This window comes from Panthera tigris, chromosome B1 (genome assembly GCF_018350195.1).
Source record: "Panthera tigris isolate Pti1 chromosome B1, P.tigris_Pti1_mat1.1, whole genome shotgun sequence".
Taxonomy (NCBI): Eukaryota; Metazoa; Chordata; class Mammalia; order Carnivora; family Felidae; genus Panthera; species Panthera tigris.
Genome location: NC_056663.1, coordinates 59315950 through 59340003, shown reverse-complemented (window position 1 = coordinate 59340003; position 24054 = coordinate 59315950). Strand labels below are relative to the sequence as shown.

At 36.3% G+C, this 24054-nt stretch overlaps 1 protein-coding gene across 4 annotated transcripts in view; it reads right to left on the bottom strand.

Annotated features, from left to right (window-relative positions):
* The window catches only part of CBR4 (carbonyl reductase 4), a 97439-nt gene that overhangs the window by 60126 nt on the left and 13259 nt on the right, over window positions 1-24054 (bottom strand). For 2 of the 4 annotated variants that reach the window (XM_007097165.3, XM_042983657.1), the window contains exon 5: window positions 15389-16834. The exons of the other annotated variants lie outside the window; for them this stretch is intronic. In XM_007097165.3, the coding sequence (XP_007097227.1) occupies window positions 16656-16834 (179 nt within the window). In that variant the 3' untranslated portion in view covers window positions 15389-16655. Of the gene's footprint in view, window positions 1-15388; window positions 16835-24054 lie in introns of those variants that run through there. 4 annotated transcript variants of the gene reach the window in all.

Sequence of the window (24054 nt, the reverse complement as noted above, 5' to 3'; positions counted from 1 at the left end):
TTTAAAAGATATAGAGCCAACTTTCAATCCAAAAACAATAGAAAACACATTCTCTTTAAATGCACATGGAACATTCTCCAGAAGAGATCACGTGTTAAACAAAAGAAGTCTTAATACATTTAATAAGACTGAAATCATATCATGCATCTTTTCCAACCACAATGGTATGAAACCAGAAATCAATCACAAGAAAAAAAATGGAAAACGCTAACATGCAGAAGCTAAACAATATGCTACTAAACAATGAGTCAAACAACAAATCAAATTAGAAAAATACATGAAGACAAATGAAAATGGAAACACTATGTCCAAAATCTTTGGGAGGCAGTGAAAGCAGTTTTAACAGGGAAATTTATAGTGATTATAGGCCTACCTCAAAAAACAAGAAAAATCTTAAACATCTAACCTTACACTAAAGGAACTAGAAAAAGAGAAACCAATAAAGCTCAAGTTCAGTAAAAGGAAAGAAATAATAAAGATCAAAGAAGTGAATGTAACAGAGCCAAACAAAAAAAAAAAAAAATAGAGACAATGAAACCAAGAGCTACAGCTTTGAGACAATAAAGAAAACTGATAAACCTTTAGTAAATGAAGAAAAAAAATAGAGGACCCAAATAAATATAATCAGAATGGAAAAAGACGAAATAACAACCGACACCACAGAAAGACAGGGATTATAAGAGACTACTATGAAAAATTATATGCCAACAAATTGGACAACTGAGAAGTGGATAAATTCCTAGAATATTCTAAAATTGAATCAGGAAGAAAGAGAAAACCTCAGCATACAAATTACTAGGAACAAAAATGAACGAGTAAGCAAAAACCTCCCAAAAACCAAAAGTCCAGGGCCAGATGGATTCAGAGTTTAATTTTATCAAACAAGTAAGAAGAGTTAATACCTATACTCCTCAAACTATTCCAAAAAGCAGAAGAGGAAGTAAGGTTTCCAAATACATTCTATGAGGACCACATTGCCCTAATGGCAAAACCAAAAAGGAAAAACAGAAAAAAAGGAAAATTATAGGCCAATATCCCTGATGAACCTACATGCAAAAATCCTCACCAAATAGTAGGAAATCACATTCAACAATACATTAAAAGGATCATTTACCATGGTCAAGTGGGATTTATTCCAGGGAATCAAGACTGGCCCAATATTCACATATAAATCAATGTGATATGCCACATTAATAAAATGAAGGATAAAAATCATGATCATCTCAAGTAGCTCCATGAAGTGGAAGATGGCAGCAGAGTAGGAGGGCCCTAGACTCACCTCATCCCACAAATACAACTAGACAACTATCAAATCATCCAAAATACCCCAGAAATCGATCTGAAGACTGGCAGAACAAACTCCACAACTAAAGGTGGAAAAGATGTCCCATGAAAGAAGGTAGGAAGTGCAGATATACAGTTTGGGGGAGGAACAGATCACGGTGACAGGGATGGGGAGAGAGCCGTGGTCACGGAGAAGGGCAAGAGACATCAGTGTACTTGGCTCTGGGAGAGCTTGGAGGACATTAGAGCTGTTCTTGGAGAAAAGGCAGGGCAAACAGCCTGTGGATGTATAGCATGAAAACAATGATCTTTAGAGCACCTGGGATACCAGTGGGGAGGTTAGTTTTTAATCTCAGAGCTTATCCCACAGAGGTAATATTCATGGAGAGACCCCCTCTGGAAATAAAGGAACTGGCAGGTACCATTTCCTTTCCCCACCCCTGAGTGTAGACACCGAGCCAACTGCATAGCACAAACACTTGCTACTTAACTTGCTTATATCAAACCCCACCCCACACTCCGGTGGAACCACCCTTCCCAGTCTCACTTGCCTCAGTCCCAGCATGGCAGGCATTCCCCCCTAAAAGACAGGCACAAATTCCTGCCCACGTCATGTCTCCCAACCCAGGAGTTTTGCAAGGACTTGGTCCCAGTGGAGGTGGTGACAGGTCTCATTTCACAAGCAGACTAAAGCACAGCTAATTAAAACACACCACATTCAGGCCAGGAACCAAACACTGACTACAATAGGCAAAGAGCCTCTACAGACAACTGGCTTGAAGGATAAAGTGGTCATGACACAACAGCAGAGCAGATGCAGCACACATTGGAAACACTCCCAGAAATGCCAGGCCCTGAGGCCTTCAATGCAGGTCACTACAGGATGTCTTCTTCATAAAGCCATTACCCTCAAGAACCGGAGACACAGCTGACATTCTTAACACAGAAACAGGCACAGAAACATAGACAAAATAAGAGAAGAGAGAAATTACTCCCAAATAAAAGGACAAGGTCATGGCCAGAAATATAAGAAAACAGATATAAATAACGTGCCTGATGGAGAATTTAAAGCAGTAATCATAAGGATACTCAATGGACTTGAGAAGAGTGGAGAAAATCAGTGAGACCATTAACAGAGATAATGAATAACACAGCAGAGATAAAGAGATCAATAAGCAAAATGAGAAATATACTTAATGGGATGAACAGTAGGCAAGAGGAGGCAAACGAATGAATAATGACCTAGAAGACAGAATAATGGAAAGTAACCAAGCTGAACAAAAGAAAAAAATGAATTACAAAAAATGAGAATAGACTTAGGAAATGCAGTATCTCCATGAAACATAATAACGTTCGTATTATGGGAGTCTCAGAAGAAGAAAGAGAGAAAATGGGGCAGAGAATTTATTTGAAGAAATAATAGCTGAAAACTTCCCTAACCTAGGGAAGAAAACAGATATCCAGATGCAGGATGCACAGAGAACCCCCAGCAAAATCAACAAAAGCTGATCCACACCAAGACATATTATAATTAAAATGTCAAAGTATAGCGATAAAGGGAAAATATTAAAAGCAGCAAAAGAAAGAAGACAGTTACATACAAAAGAAACCCCACTAGGTTACCAGGGGATTTTTCAGCAGAAACTTTCCAAGCCAGAAAGGAGTGGCATGATATATTCAAAATGCTGAATGGGAAAAACCTGCAGGCAAGAATACTCTATCCAGTAAGGCTAACATTCAGAATAGAAGGAAGGATAAAGAGTTTCCCAAACAAAACCCAAAGGAATTCATGACCACTAAACCAGCCCTGCAAGAAATATTAAAGGAGATTCTTTAAGTGGAAAGGAAAGACCAAAAATTGCAATATGAAGGTAGGAAACAAAAAATCAGTAAAATGAATATTTCTGTAAAATATCAATCAAGGAACTCACAAAATAAAAGGACGTAAACTATGACACATATCCTAAAATGTGGGGAGGAGAGGAGTAAAGAATAGGTTGAAACTTAAATAATCATCAACTTAATATAGATGGCCATATGCATGTTATATATAACCTAATGGCAACCACAAAGAAAATACTACTAATAAATACACAAAGAATAAAGAGAAAGAAATCCAAATACATCACTAAAGAAAACCAGCAAACCATGAAAGACAGAAAGGCAAGAAAGGATTAGAGAACATCTTCAGAAATAGCCACAAAACAAGTAATAAAATATCAATCAATATATACTATCAATAATTACATGAATGTAAATGGACTCACTACTCCAATCAAAAGACATAAGGTGACAGAATGTATACAAAAAATAATAAGACCCATCTATATACTGCCTACAAGAGAATCATTTCATACCTAAAGGTACCTGCAGATTCAAAGTGAGGGGATAGAGAAACACCTATCATGTAAATGGATGTCAAAAGAAAGCTATAGTAGGAATACTTATACCAGACAAAATGGACGTTAAAACAAAGACTGTAACAAGAGACAAAGAAGACACTATAGAATAATAAAGGGGACAATCTAAAAAGAAGATATAACAATTATAAATATTTATGCATCTAACATGGAAGCATCCAAAAACATAAAACAGCTAAAAACAAACATAAAGGAACTAACGGATAATAATAAAATGGTAGGGGACTTTAACACCCCGCTTACATTGATGGACAGATCATCTAAATAGAAAATCAACAAGGAAACAATGGCTTTAAATGACACACTGGAACAGATGGATTTAACAGACATATATAGAACATCCCATCCTAAAACAGCAGAATATACATTGTTTTCAAGTGCACATGGAACATTTTTCGGAATAGATCACATATTAGGCCACGAAACAGGTCTCAACACATTCAAGAAGATGGAAGTCATGCCATTCATCTTTTCTGACCATGATGCAATGAAACTAGAAGTCAACCACAAGAAAAAATCTGCAAAGAATACAAATACATGGAAGTTAAGTAACATGCTAGTAAACAATGAATGGGTTATACAGAAAAAAATAATAATAATAATGAAAACACAAAGGTTAAAAACCTTTGAGATACAGCAAAAGCGATTCTAAGAGAGAAGTTTATAGCAATATAGACCTACCTTAAGAAGCAAGAAAAATCTCAAATCAACAACTTTATACATAAAAGAGCTAGAAAACGAACAAAAAAAACCTAAAACCAGCTTAAGGAAGAAAATAATAAAGGTTAGAACATAAATAAAGGTTAGAACATAAATAAAGGATATAGAAACTAAAACAACAACAACATAACAGATGAATGAAATCAGGAGCTCATTCTTTGAAAAAAAAACAATAAAACTGATTGACTTACAGCCAGAGTAATAAAGAAAAAAAGAGAAAGGACCCAAATAAATAAAATCACAAATGAGGTGAAATAACAACAAACACCACAGAAATACAATTATAAGAGAATATTATGAAAAACTACCTGCCTAGAAGAAATGGATAAATTCCTAGAAACATACAACCTACCAAAACTGAAACAGGAAGAAATAGAAAATATGAACAGAGCAATTACCAGCAAAGAAATTGAATCAATAATCAAAAAACTCCCAACAAAGTCCTGAACCAGAGGGCCTCACAAGCAAATTCTACCAAAATTTTAAAGAAAAGTTAATACCTATTCCATTCTTGTCAAACTATTCCAAAAAATAGAAAGGGAAGGAAAATTTCCAAATTCATTCTATGAGGCCAGCATTGCCCTAATACCAAAACCAGATAAAGATACCACACAAAAAAAGAGGACTACAAGCCAATATCTCTGATTAACATAGATGTAAAAATCCTCAACAAAATACTAGCAAACTGAATACAACAATACATTTTTTTTAAAAATCACTCACCAAGTGGGATTCATTTCTGGGTTACAAGAGTGGGTCAATATTCTCAAATCAATCAATCTGATACATAACATGAATAAGAGAAAGGTAAGAACTATATTACTATTTCAATATACGCAAAAAAAAAAAAGCATTTAACAAAGTACAACATTCTTTTTTTGCATTTATTTATTTTTGGGAGTCAGAGAGAGACAGAGCACAAGTTGGGGGAGGGCCAGAGAGAGAAGGAGACACAGAATCCGAAGGAGGCTCCAGGCTCTGAGCCACATGAGCACAGAGCCTGATGCGGGGCTTGAACTTACAAACCGTGAGATCAGGACCTGAGCTGAAGTCGGACACTTAACTGACTGAGCCACCCAGGCGCCCCGTAACAAAGTACAACATTCTTACATAATAAAAACCCCTCAACAAAGTAGGTTTAGATACTCAACATAATAAAGCCCATATATGAAAAACCCACAACAAATATCATTCTCAATGGTGAAAAATTGAAAGCTTTTCATTTAATGTCAGGAACAAGACAAAGATGTCCACTCTCACCACTTTTATTCAACACAGTACTGGAAGTTTTAACCACAGCAATCAAACAACAAAAAGAAATAAGAGGCATCCAAATTGATATGGAAGAAATCAAATTTTCACTCTTTGCAGATGACATGATGTTATACATAGAAAACCCAAAAGACTCCACCAAAAAACCGCTAGAATAAACGAATTTAGTAAAGTTCCAGGTTACAAAGTCAATAAACAGAAATCTGCTGCATTTCTATATACCAAGAATCAAGAAAACAATCTCATTTACAATTGCACCAAAAATAAGATACTTAAAAATAAACCTATCCAAAGAGGAGAAAGACCTGTGTTCTGAAAACTATTAAACACTGATGAAAGAAATTGAACATGACATAAAGAAATGGAAAGACATCCATGCTCATGGATTGGAAGAACAAATATTGTTAAAATGTCCATACTACCCCAAAGCAATCTACACATTTAATACAATCCCTATCAAAATACCATCAGCATTTATCACAGAGCTAGAACAAACAATCCTAAAAGTTGTATGGAAACACAAAAGACCCTGAATAGCCAAAACAATCTTAAAAAAAAAAAAAAAAAAAAAAAGCAAAGTGGGACCACTTACACCAAACCCTGCCCCTTCTTGCCTGGTAACTGTTTATCTACTGGAGTGGGACTGACACTGACCAAACCAGACAGCCTCTCCTCCAGACCAGCACAGCCCTTGGTCCCAGGCATCAACAGACAACTGTCCTGCAGTTTTGTATATTAGTCTGAGTTCTTTCTCTTTTCTTTCCTTCTCTTCTATTTTCCCTTTTCCTTCAACTCTTTTTTTTTTTTCCTTTAGAATCAGGCTCATAGTTTCTAATTTGATTTTTGGTCAATTCTTATTATATGTTTAATTTCAGACCTATATTATTTTTTATTTCTTTATTTCTTTCTTTCTCTGTTCTGTTTATTTGTTTGTTTAATCAGGCATTATTCTTTTTATACCTTTTCTGTACCTCCTTCTTTATTTTCCTCTCTCTCTGTATTAAGCCTTATAGTTTCTTTGATTCTCTGCCTGTGTTGTTGTTAGTTTGTTTTTGTGTTGTTTTGGTTTTTTGCCCCTTTCATTTTTCTCTTTGTATGGGATGCCCCCCCCCCCAACACCTTTCCTTCTTTCCAGGGTTACTTCAACAAACACACCTGCTGGAAAGTCCAAACAATCCACCACTAAGAGCAGTGGGATAGAGAAGCCAAATACACAACAACTTAGTGCACACAACACACTCCAAAAACACTTCCTAGACAGTCTATGACCCCTTTTTAATATAGTAGTACTTGCAGGTACAGGACACATAACAAGATATTAAAACACTTAAAAGACAGAAACATAGCCAAAATGATGACACAGAAGAATTCTCCTCAAAAGAAATTCCAGGAGGAAATGACAGAGAATTGCTCAAAACAGATAAAACAATATACCTGAACAAGAATTTAGAATAATGGTCATAAGACTAAGAGCTCAGCTTGAAAAAAGCATAGAAGACAGCAGAGAATCTATTCCTGCAGAGATCACAGACCTAAGAAATAGTCATGATGAATTAAGAGGTGCTGTAAATGAGATGCAAAATAAACTACACAAAGTGAGAGCAAGGATGGAAGCAGAGGAGGGAATAGGTGAAATACAAGATAAAATTATGGAAAATAATGAAGCTGAAAAAAAAGAGAGAAAGGAAACTACTAGACCATGAAGAGAGAAATAGAGACCTATATGATTAAATGAAACCAAATAATATCCATATAACAGGAGTTGCAGAAGAAGAGAGAGAGAAAGGGGCAGAAGTTTAATCGAACAAGTTATAGCTGAGAACTTCCCTAATCTGGGGAAAGAAACAGACATCCAAGTCCAGAGGCACAGAGAACTCCCTTCAGAATCAACAAAAACAAGTCAATGCCATGACATAATCATAGTGAAACTGGCAAAATACAAAGAGAATCCTGAAAGCAGCTAGGGACAAATGGGCCTTAACCTACAAGGGTAAATACACAACGGTAGTAGCAGTCTTGTCTACTGAAACATGGCAGACCAAAAGGGAGTGGCGGGAAATATTCAATGTGCTGAATAGGAAAAATATGCAGGCAAGAATCCTTTATCCATCAAAGCTATCATTCAGAATAGGAGAAGGCTTTCCCAAACAAAAACTAAAGGAGTTCACGACCACTAAACCAGCCCTACAGGAGATCCTAAGGGGGACTGTGAGTGTAATGCTGCAAACACTACAAAGGACCAGAGACATCATCACAAGCACAAAACCTACAGGTAACACAATGACACCAAATCCATATCTTTCAATAATCACTCTGAATATAAATCAACTAAATGCCCCAATCAAAAGATCAATCAATCAATCAAGATGCATCTATATGCTGCCTACATGAGACTCATTTTAGACCTAAGGACACACGCAGATTGAAAGTGAGGGGACAGAGAACCACCTATCATGTTATTGCAAATTAAAAGAAAGCCAGAGTAGCCATACTTATATCACATAAACTAGATTTTAAAACGAAGACTGTAACAAGAGATAAAGAAGGGCACTGTATCATAATTAAGGGGTCTATCCATCACAAAGAGCTAACAAATGTAAATGTTTATGCCCCCAACATGAAACACCCGAATATATAAATATATTGATCACAAACATAAATAAATGTATAGATAATAACACTGTGACTGTAGGGGACTTTAATACTCCACTTACAACAATGAACAGATCATCTAGGCAGAAAATCAATTAGGAAACAATGTCTCTGAATGATACATTGGACCAAATGAACTTAACAAATATATTCAGAAATTTTCATCCAAAAACAGCAAAATACACATTCTTCTCAAGTGCACATGGAACATTCTCCAAAACAGATCACATACTAGGTCACCCTCAACAAATATAAAAGGATTGAGATCATACCATGCATTTTTCAGACCACAACGCTATGAAACTTGAAATCAGCCACAAGAAAAAATTTAGAAAGCCTCCAAATGCATGGAGGTTAACATCCTACTGAAGAATAAATGGCTCAACCAGGAAATTAAAGAAGAAATTTATATATGGACATAAATGAAAATGAAAATATGACAGTCCAAACCCTTGGTGTGCAGCAAAGGCAGTCCTAAGAGGAAAATACATTGCAATTCAGGCCGATGTGTGGAAGCAAGAAAGGTTCCAAATACAGAACCTAACCTCACAGCTAAAAGAGCTAGAAAGGCAGCAGCAAAGAAAGCCCAAAGCCAGCAGAAGAGAAATAATAAAGATAACAGCAGAAAGAAACAATATAGAATAAAAAAGATAGAACAGATCAATGAAAATCAATGAAACTAAGAGCCGTTTTTTTGAGAGAATAAACAAAATTGATAAACCCCTAGCCAGACTTCTCAAAAAGAGAGGAGACCCAAATAGATAAAATCACAAAAGAGGAAAGATCACAACCAATACCACAGAAATACAATTATTAGAGAATACTATGAAAATTTATATGGCAACAAACTGAGGCAATCTGGAAGAAATGGACAAATTCCTAGACACCTACACACTACCAGAACTCAAAAGGTAAGAAATAGAAAATTTGAACAGACCCATAATCAGTGAAGAAATTGAACTGGTTATCAAAAATCTCCCAACAAATACGAGTTCTGGGCCAGATGGCTTCCCAAGGGGAATGCTACCAGACATTTAGAGGAGAGTTAATACCTGTTCTTCTCAAGCTGTTCCAAAAAATAGAAATGGAGGGAAAGCTTCAAGACCCATTCTATGAAGCCAGCATCACCTTGATTCCCAAACTAGACAAAGACCACACTAAAAAGGAGAATTACAGAACAATGTCCCTGATGAACATAGATACAAAAATTCTCAACAAGATACTAGCAAATTGAATTCAACAGTATGTTAAAAGAATTATTCACCATGATCAAGTGGGATTTACTCCTGGGCTACAGGGCTAGTTCAATTAATATATTGATTAGTATACTGATAAGTGCAAATCAATCAGTGTGCTACATCACATTAATAGAAGAAAGGATAAGAACCATATGATCCTATCAATAGATGCAGAAAAAGCATTTAACAAAATATAGCATTCTTTCTTAATAAAAACCGTCAAGAAAGTTCAGATGGAAGGAACATTCCTTAACATCATAAAAGCCATATATAAAAGGCCCACCACTAATACCATCCTCAATGGGGAAAAACTGAGAGCCTTCCCCTGAGATCAGCCAGGGATGTCCACTCTCATACTGTTGTTGAACATAGTGTTGGAAGTCCTAGCCTCAGCAATCAGACAACAAAACGAAATAAAAGGCATTCAAATTGGCAAAGAAAAGGTCAAATTTTCACTCTTCACGAATGGCATGATACTCTGCATGGAAAACCTGAAAGACTCCACCAAAAAACTGCTAGAAATGATACATGAATTCAGCAAAGCTGTAGGACATAAAAATCAATGTACAGAAATCAGTTGCATTTCTATACACCAATAATGAAGCAACCAAAAGAGATATCAAGGAAATGATCCCATTTACAACTGCACCAAGAACCATAAAATACCTAGGAATAACCCTAACCAAAGAGATAAAAGGTCTGTATGCTGAAAACTATAGAAATCTTATGAAAGAAATTCAAGAAGACACAATGAAGTGCAAAACCATTCCATGCTCATGGATCAGAAGAACAAATACTGTTAAAATGTCGATACAACCCAAAGCAATCTACACATTCAATGCAATCCCTATCAAAATAGCACCAGCATTCCTAACAAAGGTAGGATAAACAATCCTACAATTTGAATGGAACCATAAAAGGCCCTGAATAGCCAAAATAATGTTGAAAAACAAACAAACAAGGAGGCATCACAATCCCGGACTTCAGCCTGTATTACAAAGCTGTGATCAACAAGACAGTATGGTATTGGCACAAAAACAGACACATAGATCAAGGGAATAGAATAGAGAACCCAGAAATGGACCCACAAATGTATGGCCAACTAATCTTCGACAAAGCAGGAAAGAATATCTAATGGAAAAAAAAGACAGTCTCTTCAGCAAATGGTGTTGGGAAAACTGGACAATGACATGTAGAAGAATGAAACTGGACCACTTTTTTTATATCATACACAAAACTAAATCCAAAAGGGATGAAAGACCTAAATGTGAGACAGGAAACCATCAAAATCCTACAGGAGAAAACAGGCAACAACTTCTTTGACCTTGGCCACAGCAACTTCTTAATTTACATATCTCCAAAGGCAAGGGAAATAAAAGCAAAAAGAACTATTGGGACCTCATCTAGATAAAAAGCTTCTGCAAAGCGAAGGAAATAATCAGCAAAACTAAAAGGTAACCTACAGAATGGGACAAGATATTTGCAAATAACATATTGAATAAACAGTAAAAAAAATCTATAAAGAAGTTACCAAACTCAACACCCAAAAAACAAATAATCCAGGGAAGAAATGGGCAGAAGACATGAATAGACACTTTTCCAAAGAAGACATCCAGATGGCAAAAAGACACATGAAAAGATGCTCAACATCACTCATTATCAGGGAAATACAAATCAAAACCACAATATGATACCACATCACACCTGTTGGAATGGCTAAAATTAACAACTCAGGCAACTACAGACATTGGCGAGGATGCAGAGAAAGGGGAACCCTCTTGCACTGTTGGTGGAAAAGCAAACTGGCGCAGCCAGTCTGGAAAACAGTATGGAGGTTTCTCAAAAAGTTAAAAATAGAACTACCCTATGACCCAGCAATAGCACTACTAGGAATTTATCCAAAGGATATGGAAGTGCTGATTCATAGGCACATATACACCCCAATGTTTATAGCAGCACTATCAACAATAGCCAAATTATGGGAAGAGCCCAAATATCCATCAACTGATGAATGAATAAAGGAGGTGAGGTATAAATGCACAATGGAATACTACTTGGTGATGAAAAGAATGAAATCTTGCCATCTGCAACAATGTGGATGGAACTGGAGGGTATTATGCTAAGTGAAATAAGTCAGAGAAAGACAGATATCATATGATTTCATTCATATGTGGAATTTGAGAAACTTAACAGACGACCATAGAAGGGAAGGAAAAATAAGATACAAACAGAAAGGGAAGCAAACCATAAGAGACTCTTAAATACAATGAACAAAATGAGGGCTGGTGGGGTGGGAAAATGGGTGATGGGCATTGAGGAAGGCACTTGCTGGGATGAGCACTAGGTGCTGTATGTTAGTGATGAATCACAGGAATCTATTCCTGAAGCCAAGACTACACTGTATGTTAGGTAACTTCACAATAAATAAAAATAAAATAGTAAAGAATAATAAAAAAATAACCACTATGGTTATGGTAAAAAAATAAAAGATGCCTCCAAAGAAGGCATACAGATGGCCAACAGGCTCATGAAAAGATGTTCATCATCACTTATCATCAGGGAAATGCAAATCAAAACTACAAGGAGATATCACCTCATACCTGTCAGAATGGCTAACATCAACAACACAAAAAACAAGGGCTGGTGAGGATGTGGAGAAAAAGCAACCCTCCTGCACTGCTGGTGGGAATGCAAACTGGTGTAGCCACTCCGGGAAACAGTATGGAGGTTCCTCAAAAAGTTAAAAAAAGAACTATCCTAAGATCCAGCAATTGTACTATTTACCCAAGAAATACAAAAACACTAAATCAAAAGGATACATGCACCCCTATGTTTATAACAGGATTATTTCAAACAGGCCAGATTGGAAGCAGCCCACATGTCCACTGACTGATAAATGGATAAAGATTTTATTATTATACACACACACCTCAACATCAAAATCCCAAATAATCCCATTAAAAATGGTCAGAGGACCTCATTCAACATTTTTCCAAAAAAGGCATACAGATGTCCAACAAACATATGGAAAGATGCTCAACATCACTAATCATTAGGAAAATGCAAATTAAAACCACAATGAGATAGCACCTTACACCCATCAGAATGCCTAAAATCAAAAAGACAAGAAATAACAAGGGTTAACAAGGATGTAGAGAAAAATGAACACTTGTACACTGTTGGTGAAAATGTAAATGGGTGCAGCCACTGTGGAAAATAGTATGGAGGTTCCTCAAAAACTAAAAATAGAAATATCATATTATCCAGTAATTCTACTACTGGGTAATTATTTAGGGAAAATGAAAATACTAATTGAAGAGGATATACGCACCCCTATGTTTATTGAAACATTATTTGCAATACCCAAAATAGAGAAAAAATCCAAGTGCCCATCAGTAGAGGAATGGATACACAAGATGTGGTACACACACACACACACACACACACACACACACACACACACACACACTGGAAGATCACTCAGCCACAAAAAGGAATCAGATCTTACCATTGGTGACATCATGAATGGACCTAGAGGGTATTATGCTAAGTGAAATAAGACAGTGGAAGACAACACATGATTTCACTTATATGTGGAATCAAAAACAAAACAAACAAAAAATAAAACATACCCCTAAATACAGAAGTCAAGCTAATAGGAGGAAGTAATCAAAATGGGTGAAGCAGAGTGGGAAGTACAGGCTTCCAGTTACAGAATGAATAAATCACAGGAATGAAAGGTACAGCATAGGGAATATAGTCAATGGTTTTATAATTGTGTTGTATGGTGACAGATGCTACAGTTGTGAATATAAAGTAGTTGAATGACTATGTTCAATTGCTGATATTAACATAACATTGTGTGCCAACTATACTTCAATTAAAAATATTCTTTTGAAAAAAAAAAGTTCTGCAGGTAATACTGATACTACCCTTATCTCAACTATTAGCCCAAGAATTCTAAATTAAATTTCTGGTAATTATTCAAACTAAGGTCTATTGCCTAAGAGAAAATAGTTGATTGGCTTAGCATAGCAAATTCAGGTTTGTTTTTTTTTTAATGTTTATTTTGAGAGAGACAGAGAGAGAGAGAACAGGGGGAGGGGCAGAGAAATGGAGAGAGAGAATCCCAAGCAGGCTCCTCACTTTCAGCTAAGAGCCCAATGGGGAGCTCAAACTCCCAAACCATGAAATCATGACCTGAGTCAAGATCAAGAGTCAGATGCTTAACCAACTGAGTCACCCAGGTGCCCCACAGCAAATTAAGTTTTAAATTGAAAGTAAGCATCAAAATTAGAAATAAATGACCAAAAAAGATAAATTACCAAAAAGTAAATCATAGGGATTTGATCGAAAAAGAATATTCCAGGATACACACTAAGAGTCAGAACAGATATATCTCAATGACTATCACCAACAACAGGACAAAGTAATGGACTGATGATCTTAAACCAAAAAATCATGGTGGTTTAGGGGAGCCTGGGTGATTCAGTATATTGAGCATCTAACTCTAGATTTCAGCTCAGGTCATGATCCCATGGTTGTGGGGTTGAGCCCCAAGTCAGGCTCTGCACTGAGCTTGGAGCCTGCTTGGAATTCAATCAATATTTGGTTTCTTAATTAACTAAATGAATGAAAACACCATATGGTCTTTATTCCCAGGAGCTCACAATGTAGTTGAAAGATGAAATGAATATTAAAAAACACTTAATTATTAGATAATTTGAATATAGTTGACCCTCAAACAATGCAGGGGATTAGGAACACTGACCACCTGCACAGTCTTAAATCCACATATTGTGATGCCCAAAAACTAACCATTAATAGCCTACTGTTGACTAGAAACCTTCCCAACAACATAAACAGTGAGTGAAAACATTTTGTGAGCTATATGTATTATATTCCGTATTCTCACAATAAAGCTAGAGAAAATGTTAATAAAATCACAAAATACATTTACAGTACTATACTATAAGATATCCATATATAAATGGACCCACACAGCTCAAACTCATGTTGCTCAAAGGTCAACTGTATATTTGCCAAGTTGTTAAGAATTCACTGAAGTTCTTGAATGGCTGCGCATAAAAAACACCTGCCAACTGATTTGAGCAACAGGATGCATGCATTAAATTGCAAACTCTACCAGGTCAGAGGGAGTAGGAGAATTCGCCTGGAATGGAACAGTAAAGGCTTATTTTACCTATTTCAAGATCTCTTCCCGTATTCTACTAGTTTGTTATGACCTGGGTGAGGGGGCTGTAACAGTTAAAAAGGTTTTATTTCTTGAAGTACAAATACACACACTTAAAGGTTAAACCTATCTGTAGCTTTAATGTCATTAAGTCAGTGAAATGTATTGCTTTCTTCCTAATCACCAGTCAAATCACCCTCACTGATGATTTCAGAAGATGTGATATCCAGAGAAAGAAACTCAAACCTACGTGGGATGTTATAAACAAGAAATGCAGGTAGCTAAAGGCCTGCAGGTGAGGCAGCATTAGAAAAATGGCCTACTCCTCTCCATAAACTCTCCTACCTTAAAAGCATCAGCTACAACACTGGAAACCATCCAGACTGCTCCATTTCTTTTATGCACCTGGAACTGTTAATGCCTGATAAAATCCAAGTATTACCATGCTAGCATTTAGTAAACAATTTGATTAGTGACACTCATTTTACTCACACTAATTAACTTTCCTACTTCCTAAACTTCTTTAAGTAAAGATTATGTTGAAGATAAATTTAAAATCATTTTTTTAAGGAATCAGGAAGCTTGACATAGAAATTAGATCTGACTTTATTACTTTTTATTTTTTATTTTTATTACTTTTATCACATTGCATTTATTTAGTACATCCAATTCACACCTTTGCACTGACTTGCAATATAAAATAAAATCTGTTTACATAAAATAATGTTCAGCTCCAATAAAACTTACTTTTTAAAGTGCAGTAAATATTTAAACCATATTTCAAAACGATAAATAATAAAAATCAACATGAATCCAGTGACATTTAAAATATCACACTATTCCCCAGAAAAGAGTTCAATGGAAAATAGATGTTGCCTGATATTTCAGTTTGTGTCTTCCATTCTCGGGCAAATATTTTCTTTTAAAATTAATGCTTTAACTGTTCCTTATAAAGACATCTTATTCACTGTTACTGCATATTTACTTAAAGTATCATTTATGCTATTCATAAGTAATTATTTCTAAAATTTTATAAAAATTATTACATTCACTCATACAAAATATTCTGAATTTTTAAAATGTCATAATTTCTTACACTGTTTTTAAGTAGTTTGCTAAAATTAGTGTTTTGAGGATAAAAAAACACACACAAAAAAACTACTTCTATTTCCTAAGTTGATAATATCTATGTAGCTCATTACTATACGAGATATTAAAACCTTAAAGGTTATTATTACACATCACTTTGAGAAATTCTATAGGATGGATCAACTGTACCACACTTGTATTTGTAAATTATTTTGTCCAGCTGCTTAATCAGGAGTAATGCACTCAAAGAAATTGGATTCTAAATTTATGCCTGTATCTGATGTTTTTTTTTCAACCTGTGTAAAAATTGATCTTCTAAGGCATATGTAAAAGGAATACAATGTTTAACTTTGGCAGGACTGCTAAAATATTGACAACTAACCAATGCCCTATAAATACTCTTATCTTAGCAATGGCTCACAAGGTTAACTTCTAGAGAATTTTGCCTGATACAATGAAGTAATTCATGACCATTAGACCATATAATTTTTGCCACTTTTGCAACAAAATATGTAAATTAAAATAATGTCTGTTTATAGCACTTGCAAATGTCTATATGTTAAGATCGCTACAGCCTATAAGGTTCTTAGCATTTAGAAAACACAACTGGTCACACACTGATCTTTTTAGACATATTCATATAAAAATGGAAATAGTATTTGTAGCATCAATAAGTTTGATTAGCAAATGTCACCCATGTAGGTATCAACAGCCCAAATACAAATAAATCAACAGCCCAAGTGTGCCTTTGATTATAATCACTATTTTAATTGAATAATCTGTAAATTATATCGTGAGTTGTAATCCCCCATCCACTACCAGAACATGCCCTGTAACATATGGTGATTCTAAAAGAAACACAACCGCATGTGCCACATCAATAGGTTCTCCAAACCTCCCAAGAGGGATAATTTTCTTTAAATGTTCTTCTTTCAGGTCTTTCGTCATATCTGTATGAACAAATCCTAAAAGAAAAATGTTTATTTAGTTGACACTTAGAGACACTAAGACATCTGCGCAATTCTAAATAAAAATCAATTTGCATCAGAAAGTTTGAGATTATCAATAAACTTGTTTAGGAAATACAGAGTTCCACTAGCAATCAAGTATGTTCATTAAGTTTAACTGAATAACACCAAAATATTTGACTCCCAATTATTTCGCCCAATTCATAGCACAATACAAGTGGGTAGATACAACATGAATAAAAATTTCATTCCTTGGGGAACCTGTAGTTTATGGAAGAAACACTCACTTGTACCCCTAAATATAATAAAAGGACATCTGATGAATATCCTTATATATAAAGTATCACAAAAAAGTAATTTTTACTTGATTGAGGGTAGAGGGGTAGTAGGGTTAGAGGGAAGAAAGGTGGTGACATGAACTGATTCGACAGTTCTGACAAAAATTAGTTTCATTTGCTATAGCTAAGATAGTTGATCAGAAAGACCAATATTTCCAATATTCATAAGAAAAAAATCTTATGGAATGATCCAATTCTTTTTTTTATAAAGTTTATTTATTTATTTTGAGAGAGAGAGAGAAGGGCGGGGGGGGGGCGGAGAACAAGCAGGGGAGGGGCAGGGAGAGGGAGAGGGAGAGAATCTCAAGCAGGCTCTCAGCTATCAGGGCAGAGCCCAATGTGGGGCTTGAGCTCATGAACCATGAGATCATGACCTGGGCCAAAATCAAGAGTCATAGGCTTAACTGACTGAGCCACCCAGGCATCCTTGAAATGATCCAATTCTGATGCAAGTATAATACATTGAAAATTCAAAATTTAACATGGCATTGGTATATGAAATAAAGCTCAAAAAGAACATGTTCTAACGTGTAGAGGTTTATAGTATAAAGTACTATATATTATGCAACCAATTCTAAATGGTTCATACTGTAGATATATGCAAGAATTCTAAATTTATTAAGAAAATCTTGTGAGATTAGTCTGAGACAAATACATATTACCAATAAAGTGCTCAATTACATAATCACTATACTGTATAGTATTCAATCATTTAAACTTTTAAAAAGGAAGCAAATAATTAACCCTCAGGAAATTAACAACAGAAAAGATCTTTAAAATGTTAAGGTCATGAAAAATATATGGACTAAAAGTCAGACACGTGAAGTGAAACTTTAACGTGCAATCTCAAGAATACAGTTTTCAAAGTGGCTTATGTTAAAATTAAATCATTTGTCACTCAAATTGTAAATCAACCTAAATACAGTGACATTTTAAACTATAAGGATAAATGTGAACTAAACACTATACTGAAAATTAACATTAAGTCACTGGTTTATTATGTAATACTATGTTATTATTTAATTGTTCTTTGCCTTAGATTTCACTCATAAATATCCAAACAGTTTCTGGAAAGTCTTATGAGAAATAATCATAGATTCTTCCATCACAAGGCCTATGACAGTGACAACTTTATTAGGGGAAAACCAGAAACAAACTGAATGTCTTTCAAAAAAGAACTGTTTAAAGAAATCATGGTATATCCACATGATAGAACAATATGTATCTATGAAAAATGATGCTATAGAAGAACATTTAAAAGTGGAAAATAATATTTGCATATTAAAAAGGTGGTTACAAATGCATTATCCCATTATTAAAAAGAAAACAAAAAATATATATACTAACAAAAAAAGCCCCACCAAAATATTAACAGTGGTTATCACTAATTACTAGCATTACAAGTAATGATTTTTACTTTCTTCTCTGTACTTGTCTGTACTTTCCAAATCGTCTACAACAGATATATATTATTTTGGTATTCAAATAAAAAGTTACTGAAAAAGATGCACGGTACTAACTTCAGATGGTCTGTAACGAGGGCCTGGAATAACAAAATAATTTTACATTGGGAGATTTCACTGTTTCATTGTGAGATTACACTGTAAAATATGACCTCTTCTGCTACTACATTTATTTAAAAAGTCAGCAACATTTCCTTCAATCCCTTTCATCTTTAAGAACAATGAGATGGCCAGAGGAAAAAAGAATAAAGAGAAGCAGCTGACACAGATAACACTGGATAACCAGCCTCTGCAGAATTTCAAGTGAACTGTAAATGAAACTTCATCTACAGTGAAGAGTCAGAATGATCAACAGGCAATCCAAATTACCTTAAAAAGCACTATCATGGGACTGCTTGATATCCAAAGTTTTAGGTCTTTGGACACACTTATTTTCAAAGATACCTCAGAGTGTATTAGGAAAAAAAAAAACTATCTCACATGTTTAAGAAGTTGAATGCATTAGGGGCATCTGCATTAGGGGCTCAGTTGATTAAGCACCTGACTCTTGATTTCAGCCCAAGTCATGATCTCATGGTTTGTATTTTGAGTCCCGCCGCCACCCTGTCAGGTTCTGTGCTGACAGTGTGGAGCCTGCTTGGGATTCTCTCTCTCTCTCCCTCTCTCTATACCCCCTGCCCCCACTCACGCTCATTCTGTCAAAAAAAAAAAAAAAAAAGAAAAGAAAAGAAAAAAGAAAAAAAAAAGCTGAAGGAATTAAAATTATGAACGTAACATTTAAAAGACATTATTTTCTCAAAGAGTTCATGATACACTTATTTTAATCTAAGGTTGTTTTAATTCTGGCAAAACTGGCATGTTTCTCCACTAACTCTCAAAGCCCTCAACAGAAAATCAATAATGTGTTTTAATCTTAAAAAAAAAAAAAAAAGAAAGGAAAGAGAAAAAACTCAAAAAAACTACAGTAAAAATGGTTTGCAAGAAAGACCTTGTGACAATCAGTTAGCAAATCCCAGGCTCAACTTCTAACTGGTTCTAGTAACTTTTTCTCAAAACCAGCATTTTGTGGTAAAAAAAGACCCTTGGATTAGGACACATTAAACTAGATTTTGGTTCCCCGCTCTGCTGATACTATCAAAGCTATGACCCAAGCAAAGTCATGTACTATCTAAAACTGTATGACTATTTCTGTATCATATAATAAGTAGATTGAAAATGATGGACCTCTGAGATTTCCTTTAGCTCTACAAAACTATGATTCAAAGACGAAAAGTATGCCTCATTAAATGACTACTTAACTTGAAGATTAGGAAAGTGGGCTCCCCTACAAGGACCCTCAAGTAGAATAGCTCCAATTCAGGAAGCGCTGATGCTAATCTAGGTTTTTATTCATTCTGTGTGGAAAGAAACTCATTTGCCCAGCTTCCGGGTGGATATCAGTCCTTATGGGTCTGTCCTTTTGGAGACAAAGAATAAGGCCACACAATCTGTGAGAGGCCATTTGAAGGCATTCCGCCTTGGAAAAAAAAAGACAGATCTAGAACAGAGCATGAGGTACTGAAAAGCAAATCTTAGATTTAAATAGTGAGACAAGGTTTTTTGGGTTTTGTTGGGAGAGGGAGAGGGAGAGGGAGAGGGAGAGGGAGAGGGAGAGGGAGAGGGAGAGGGAGAGGGAGAGGGAGAGGGAGAGGGAGAGGGAGAGGGAGAGGGAGAGGGAGAGGGAGAGGGAGAGGGAGAGGGAGAGGGAGAGGGAGAGGGAGAGGGAGAGGGAGAGGGAGAGGGAGAGGGAGAGGGAGAGGGAGAGGGAGAGGGAGAGGGAGAGGGAGAGGGAGAGGGAGAGGGAGAGGGAGAGGGAGAGGGAGAGAGGGAGAGGGAGAGGGAGAGGGAGAGGGAGAGGGAGAGGGAGAGGGAGAGGGAGAGGGAGAGGGAGAGGGAGAGGGAGAGGGAGAGGGAGAGGGAGAGGGAGAGGGAGAGGGAGAGGGAGAGGGAGAGGGAGAGGGAGAGGGAGAGGGAGAGGGAGAGGGAGAGGGAGAGGGAGAGGGAGAGGGAGAGGGAGAGGGAGAGGGAGAGGGAGAGGGAGAGGGAGAGGGAGAGGGAGAGGGAGAGGGAGAGGGAGAGGGAGAGGGAGAGGGAGAGGGAGAGGGAGAGGGAGAGGGAGAGGGAGAGGGAGAGGGAGAGGGAGAGGGAGAGGGAGAGGGAGAGGGAGAGGGAGAGGGAGAGGAGAGGGAGAGGGAGAGGGAGAGGGAGAGGGAGAGGGAGAGGGAGAGGGAGAGGGAGAGGGAGAGGGAGAGGGAGAGGAACACTAGCACACGCACAGGGCAGGGGCAAAGGGAGAGGGAGTAAAAGAATCTTAAAGCAGGCTACGTGCCCATGAGTGAGATCATAACCTGAGGCAAAATCAAAAGTTGGACACTTAACAAGCTGAGATACCCAGGCACCCCAAAACAGTAGACAATTCCAGTGAGGTGAAAAGAAGTCTTATGCCACAGTTATGGGCCATGAGGGCAGACTATAGTCTTCCAAAAAACAACCAGGTAAGTGAGATACATGGAACAGAAAAAAGTATCTTGAAGCTTTTGATAAGATCTTGTTCAACTTTACAACCTGGATTCAGCCCTACTACAATCTGTGTCCATGTTAGGTCGAATTTGAGAAGGAGAGAGATGTGTGTCCCCTGAATCCAGCAATGATCGCAAGAAGTCCAGAACTGAGATCATGATGTTCAAACAGCCACCTTACATGAAGATTTTCCCTCTACTGCTCAAGACTGGATAAGGGTGTTATTTCATGAAGGGAAGTCTACACAGATTCTCTCCAGGTCTTTGTTTTGTTTTGTTTAAGTATGAAATTTATTGTCAAATTGGTTTCCATACAACACCCAGTGCTCATCCCAAAGGTGCCCTCCTCAATACCCATCACCCACCCTCCATCAACGCTCAGTTTGTTCTCAGTTTTAAGAGTCTCTTTGAATGAATAGTTATAATGACAATCCTCACGGGATCCCTGAGGATCCCATAACCATCCCTGAACTCTACACCGAAAGCCTAAAATAAAGTAGGCATGAGAGGCCAAGTTGAAAGGAAGGGATGAATTCACCAATACTGGCTTTTCCTCTTTGAATATGATGTTTGATATTGAGACCAAGAACAGGTCCAAAGAACAAGAACCTTTCTCTCATCACTATCAGCAGCTTTTTTAATTAATAGACTTATTTTTAGAGCAGCTTTAGGTTTACAGAAAAATTGAGCACATTACCCCATTTTTCCCCAATTATTACCATCTTGCCTTAAGATGGTACATTTGATGATCCAATATTGATACATTATTAAGTAAAGTTTGTAGCTTACATTAGCGTTCACTATATGGCTGGTATAATAATTGTATCCACCATACAATATAATAATTGTATCCACCATACAATAGAAGAAAATAATTTTATTGCCCTAAAAATCTGCCTTCAGCTTTTAAGAATTCATGTATATCATCCCCAAATTTATCAGAAATCAAATAAAAAACATGTAGCTAGTCTCTAATGATAAGCTACTCCAGGCTCTACCAAATTTCAATGTCATTTTATGCTATAGCTCATGAATCATGTGATCCTCATTTAAAAATATATTCACAACCCAAGACACTGACTGCATATAAACAGCCTGTTGGATTCTCTATCATATATCATAAGACCTGAGCAGAAATATTAGTAGCCCTTAAACATGCTCATTTTTGTGCTTGTATTGCACAAACTGTGCTCTCCCCTTGGCCCCACGGGCTTCTCTTCCATATCATTATCACTTTATTTATAAAGTTCTGGAAATGTTGCTCTCCTACTTGCTTTACTACATATGTATTTACAATGCCTTTCAAGCTGGGTTATAAAAATTACAAACTACCAGTAGGTGCCACTGTCTAGCAAATGATGTTACTGATCACTTGGGCAATTCAGGGTTTCCAGCTAAATACAAAGCTGTCACTCCTTAAACAGATAACTGAAATGTATCCTTATACTAAGTCGAGTGCATGTCTTCCACTTTAGTTCCACAAACATGACAGCACACTCAGTAAATTGTTTTTAAAAAGGTACAGATATACTCTTCCTCATAAAATCATGTACATGGTTCTTGTCCGATGAGAATTTATATTTGATAAATTCTAAAGAAAACATATTTCTTTTATCCATTTTTGGCTAGCTATATAAATAAACAGCATTTCATTTCCATATCTGTTGGTCACTACTTTAATTTTGAAAGCTTTTATGTACAGCACAGACCATGTATTTAAATAAGATGCCAGGATTTTAGCCTATCACCAGTATTAACAATTGTGGGATATAAACTAATTGATACACCTACCAGCTCAGGTATCAAGTCTTTGGTATATAGAAAGAATTAAAATAACCCCAGACACTTTTTTTAAAGAAGAACAAATAAGGTTGTCAGAAACTAGACTAAGATTTTAACCAGAACAAACTTCATGTGTCTTAATATTATGTTTGTAAAAGCATATAGGAAAGCAGTGTGAAAAATCATCTCCATATCAAGTGGCATATTAAGAGCACCAAAATAGTATCTGTTTTGAGTAGCTGCAAAGCTTATGCAAGCATTTGTCAACAAGATTTTCTCCAACCAGTAAATGTAAAAGCTCTTCAACTTAAAAAGGGGGGGAAGGGTAGACACTTAAGGTATCCTACACAAATAAATGCAATGCTGTACTACTTGTCAAAACTTAAAATGCATATACCCTTTGAGTCTTGGAAGTTTCATTCCCAGGATCATACTCATATACTCATACATGTACAAGATAAATTGCACACAGGTACTGTCACCACATTATTAGTTATAATGGCAAAAGATCAGAAGCAACCCAAACGCCCATCAAGAGGCAACAGGTTAAATAAATTATGGTACACCCCTAAGACAGACATTATTGTCTTTTAATTCAGCCACTAAAAGTGATACAGCAGTCACATAAGACCACATATTGTATGATTTCATTTATATGAACTGTATCAGAATAGGGAACTCTACAGAGACAGAAAGTGGGTTATTAGTGGTTGCTAGAAGCTGGGGAGATTGGAGGGAAATGGGGAGTGAATGCTAACGGCTACAGGTTTCTTTGGGGATGATGAAAATGTTCTAAAATGTATTGCGGTGATGATAGAACAATTCTTTGACTATACTAAAACCACTGAAGTGCACACTTTAAATGGGTGAACTGCATGACATATGAGTTATACTTCCATAAAGCTGAGATTTTAAAAATGTAAAGCAATTCTATATAGAATAATATGGAATCAACTCCAAGATACACTACTGCACTATGAATAAAGCCAAGGTACAGAACTCTACAAACAGCATGATACAATTTGTGTTTTCTTTTTATATATTTATATATTCACATATTGTATATTCACATAAAT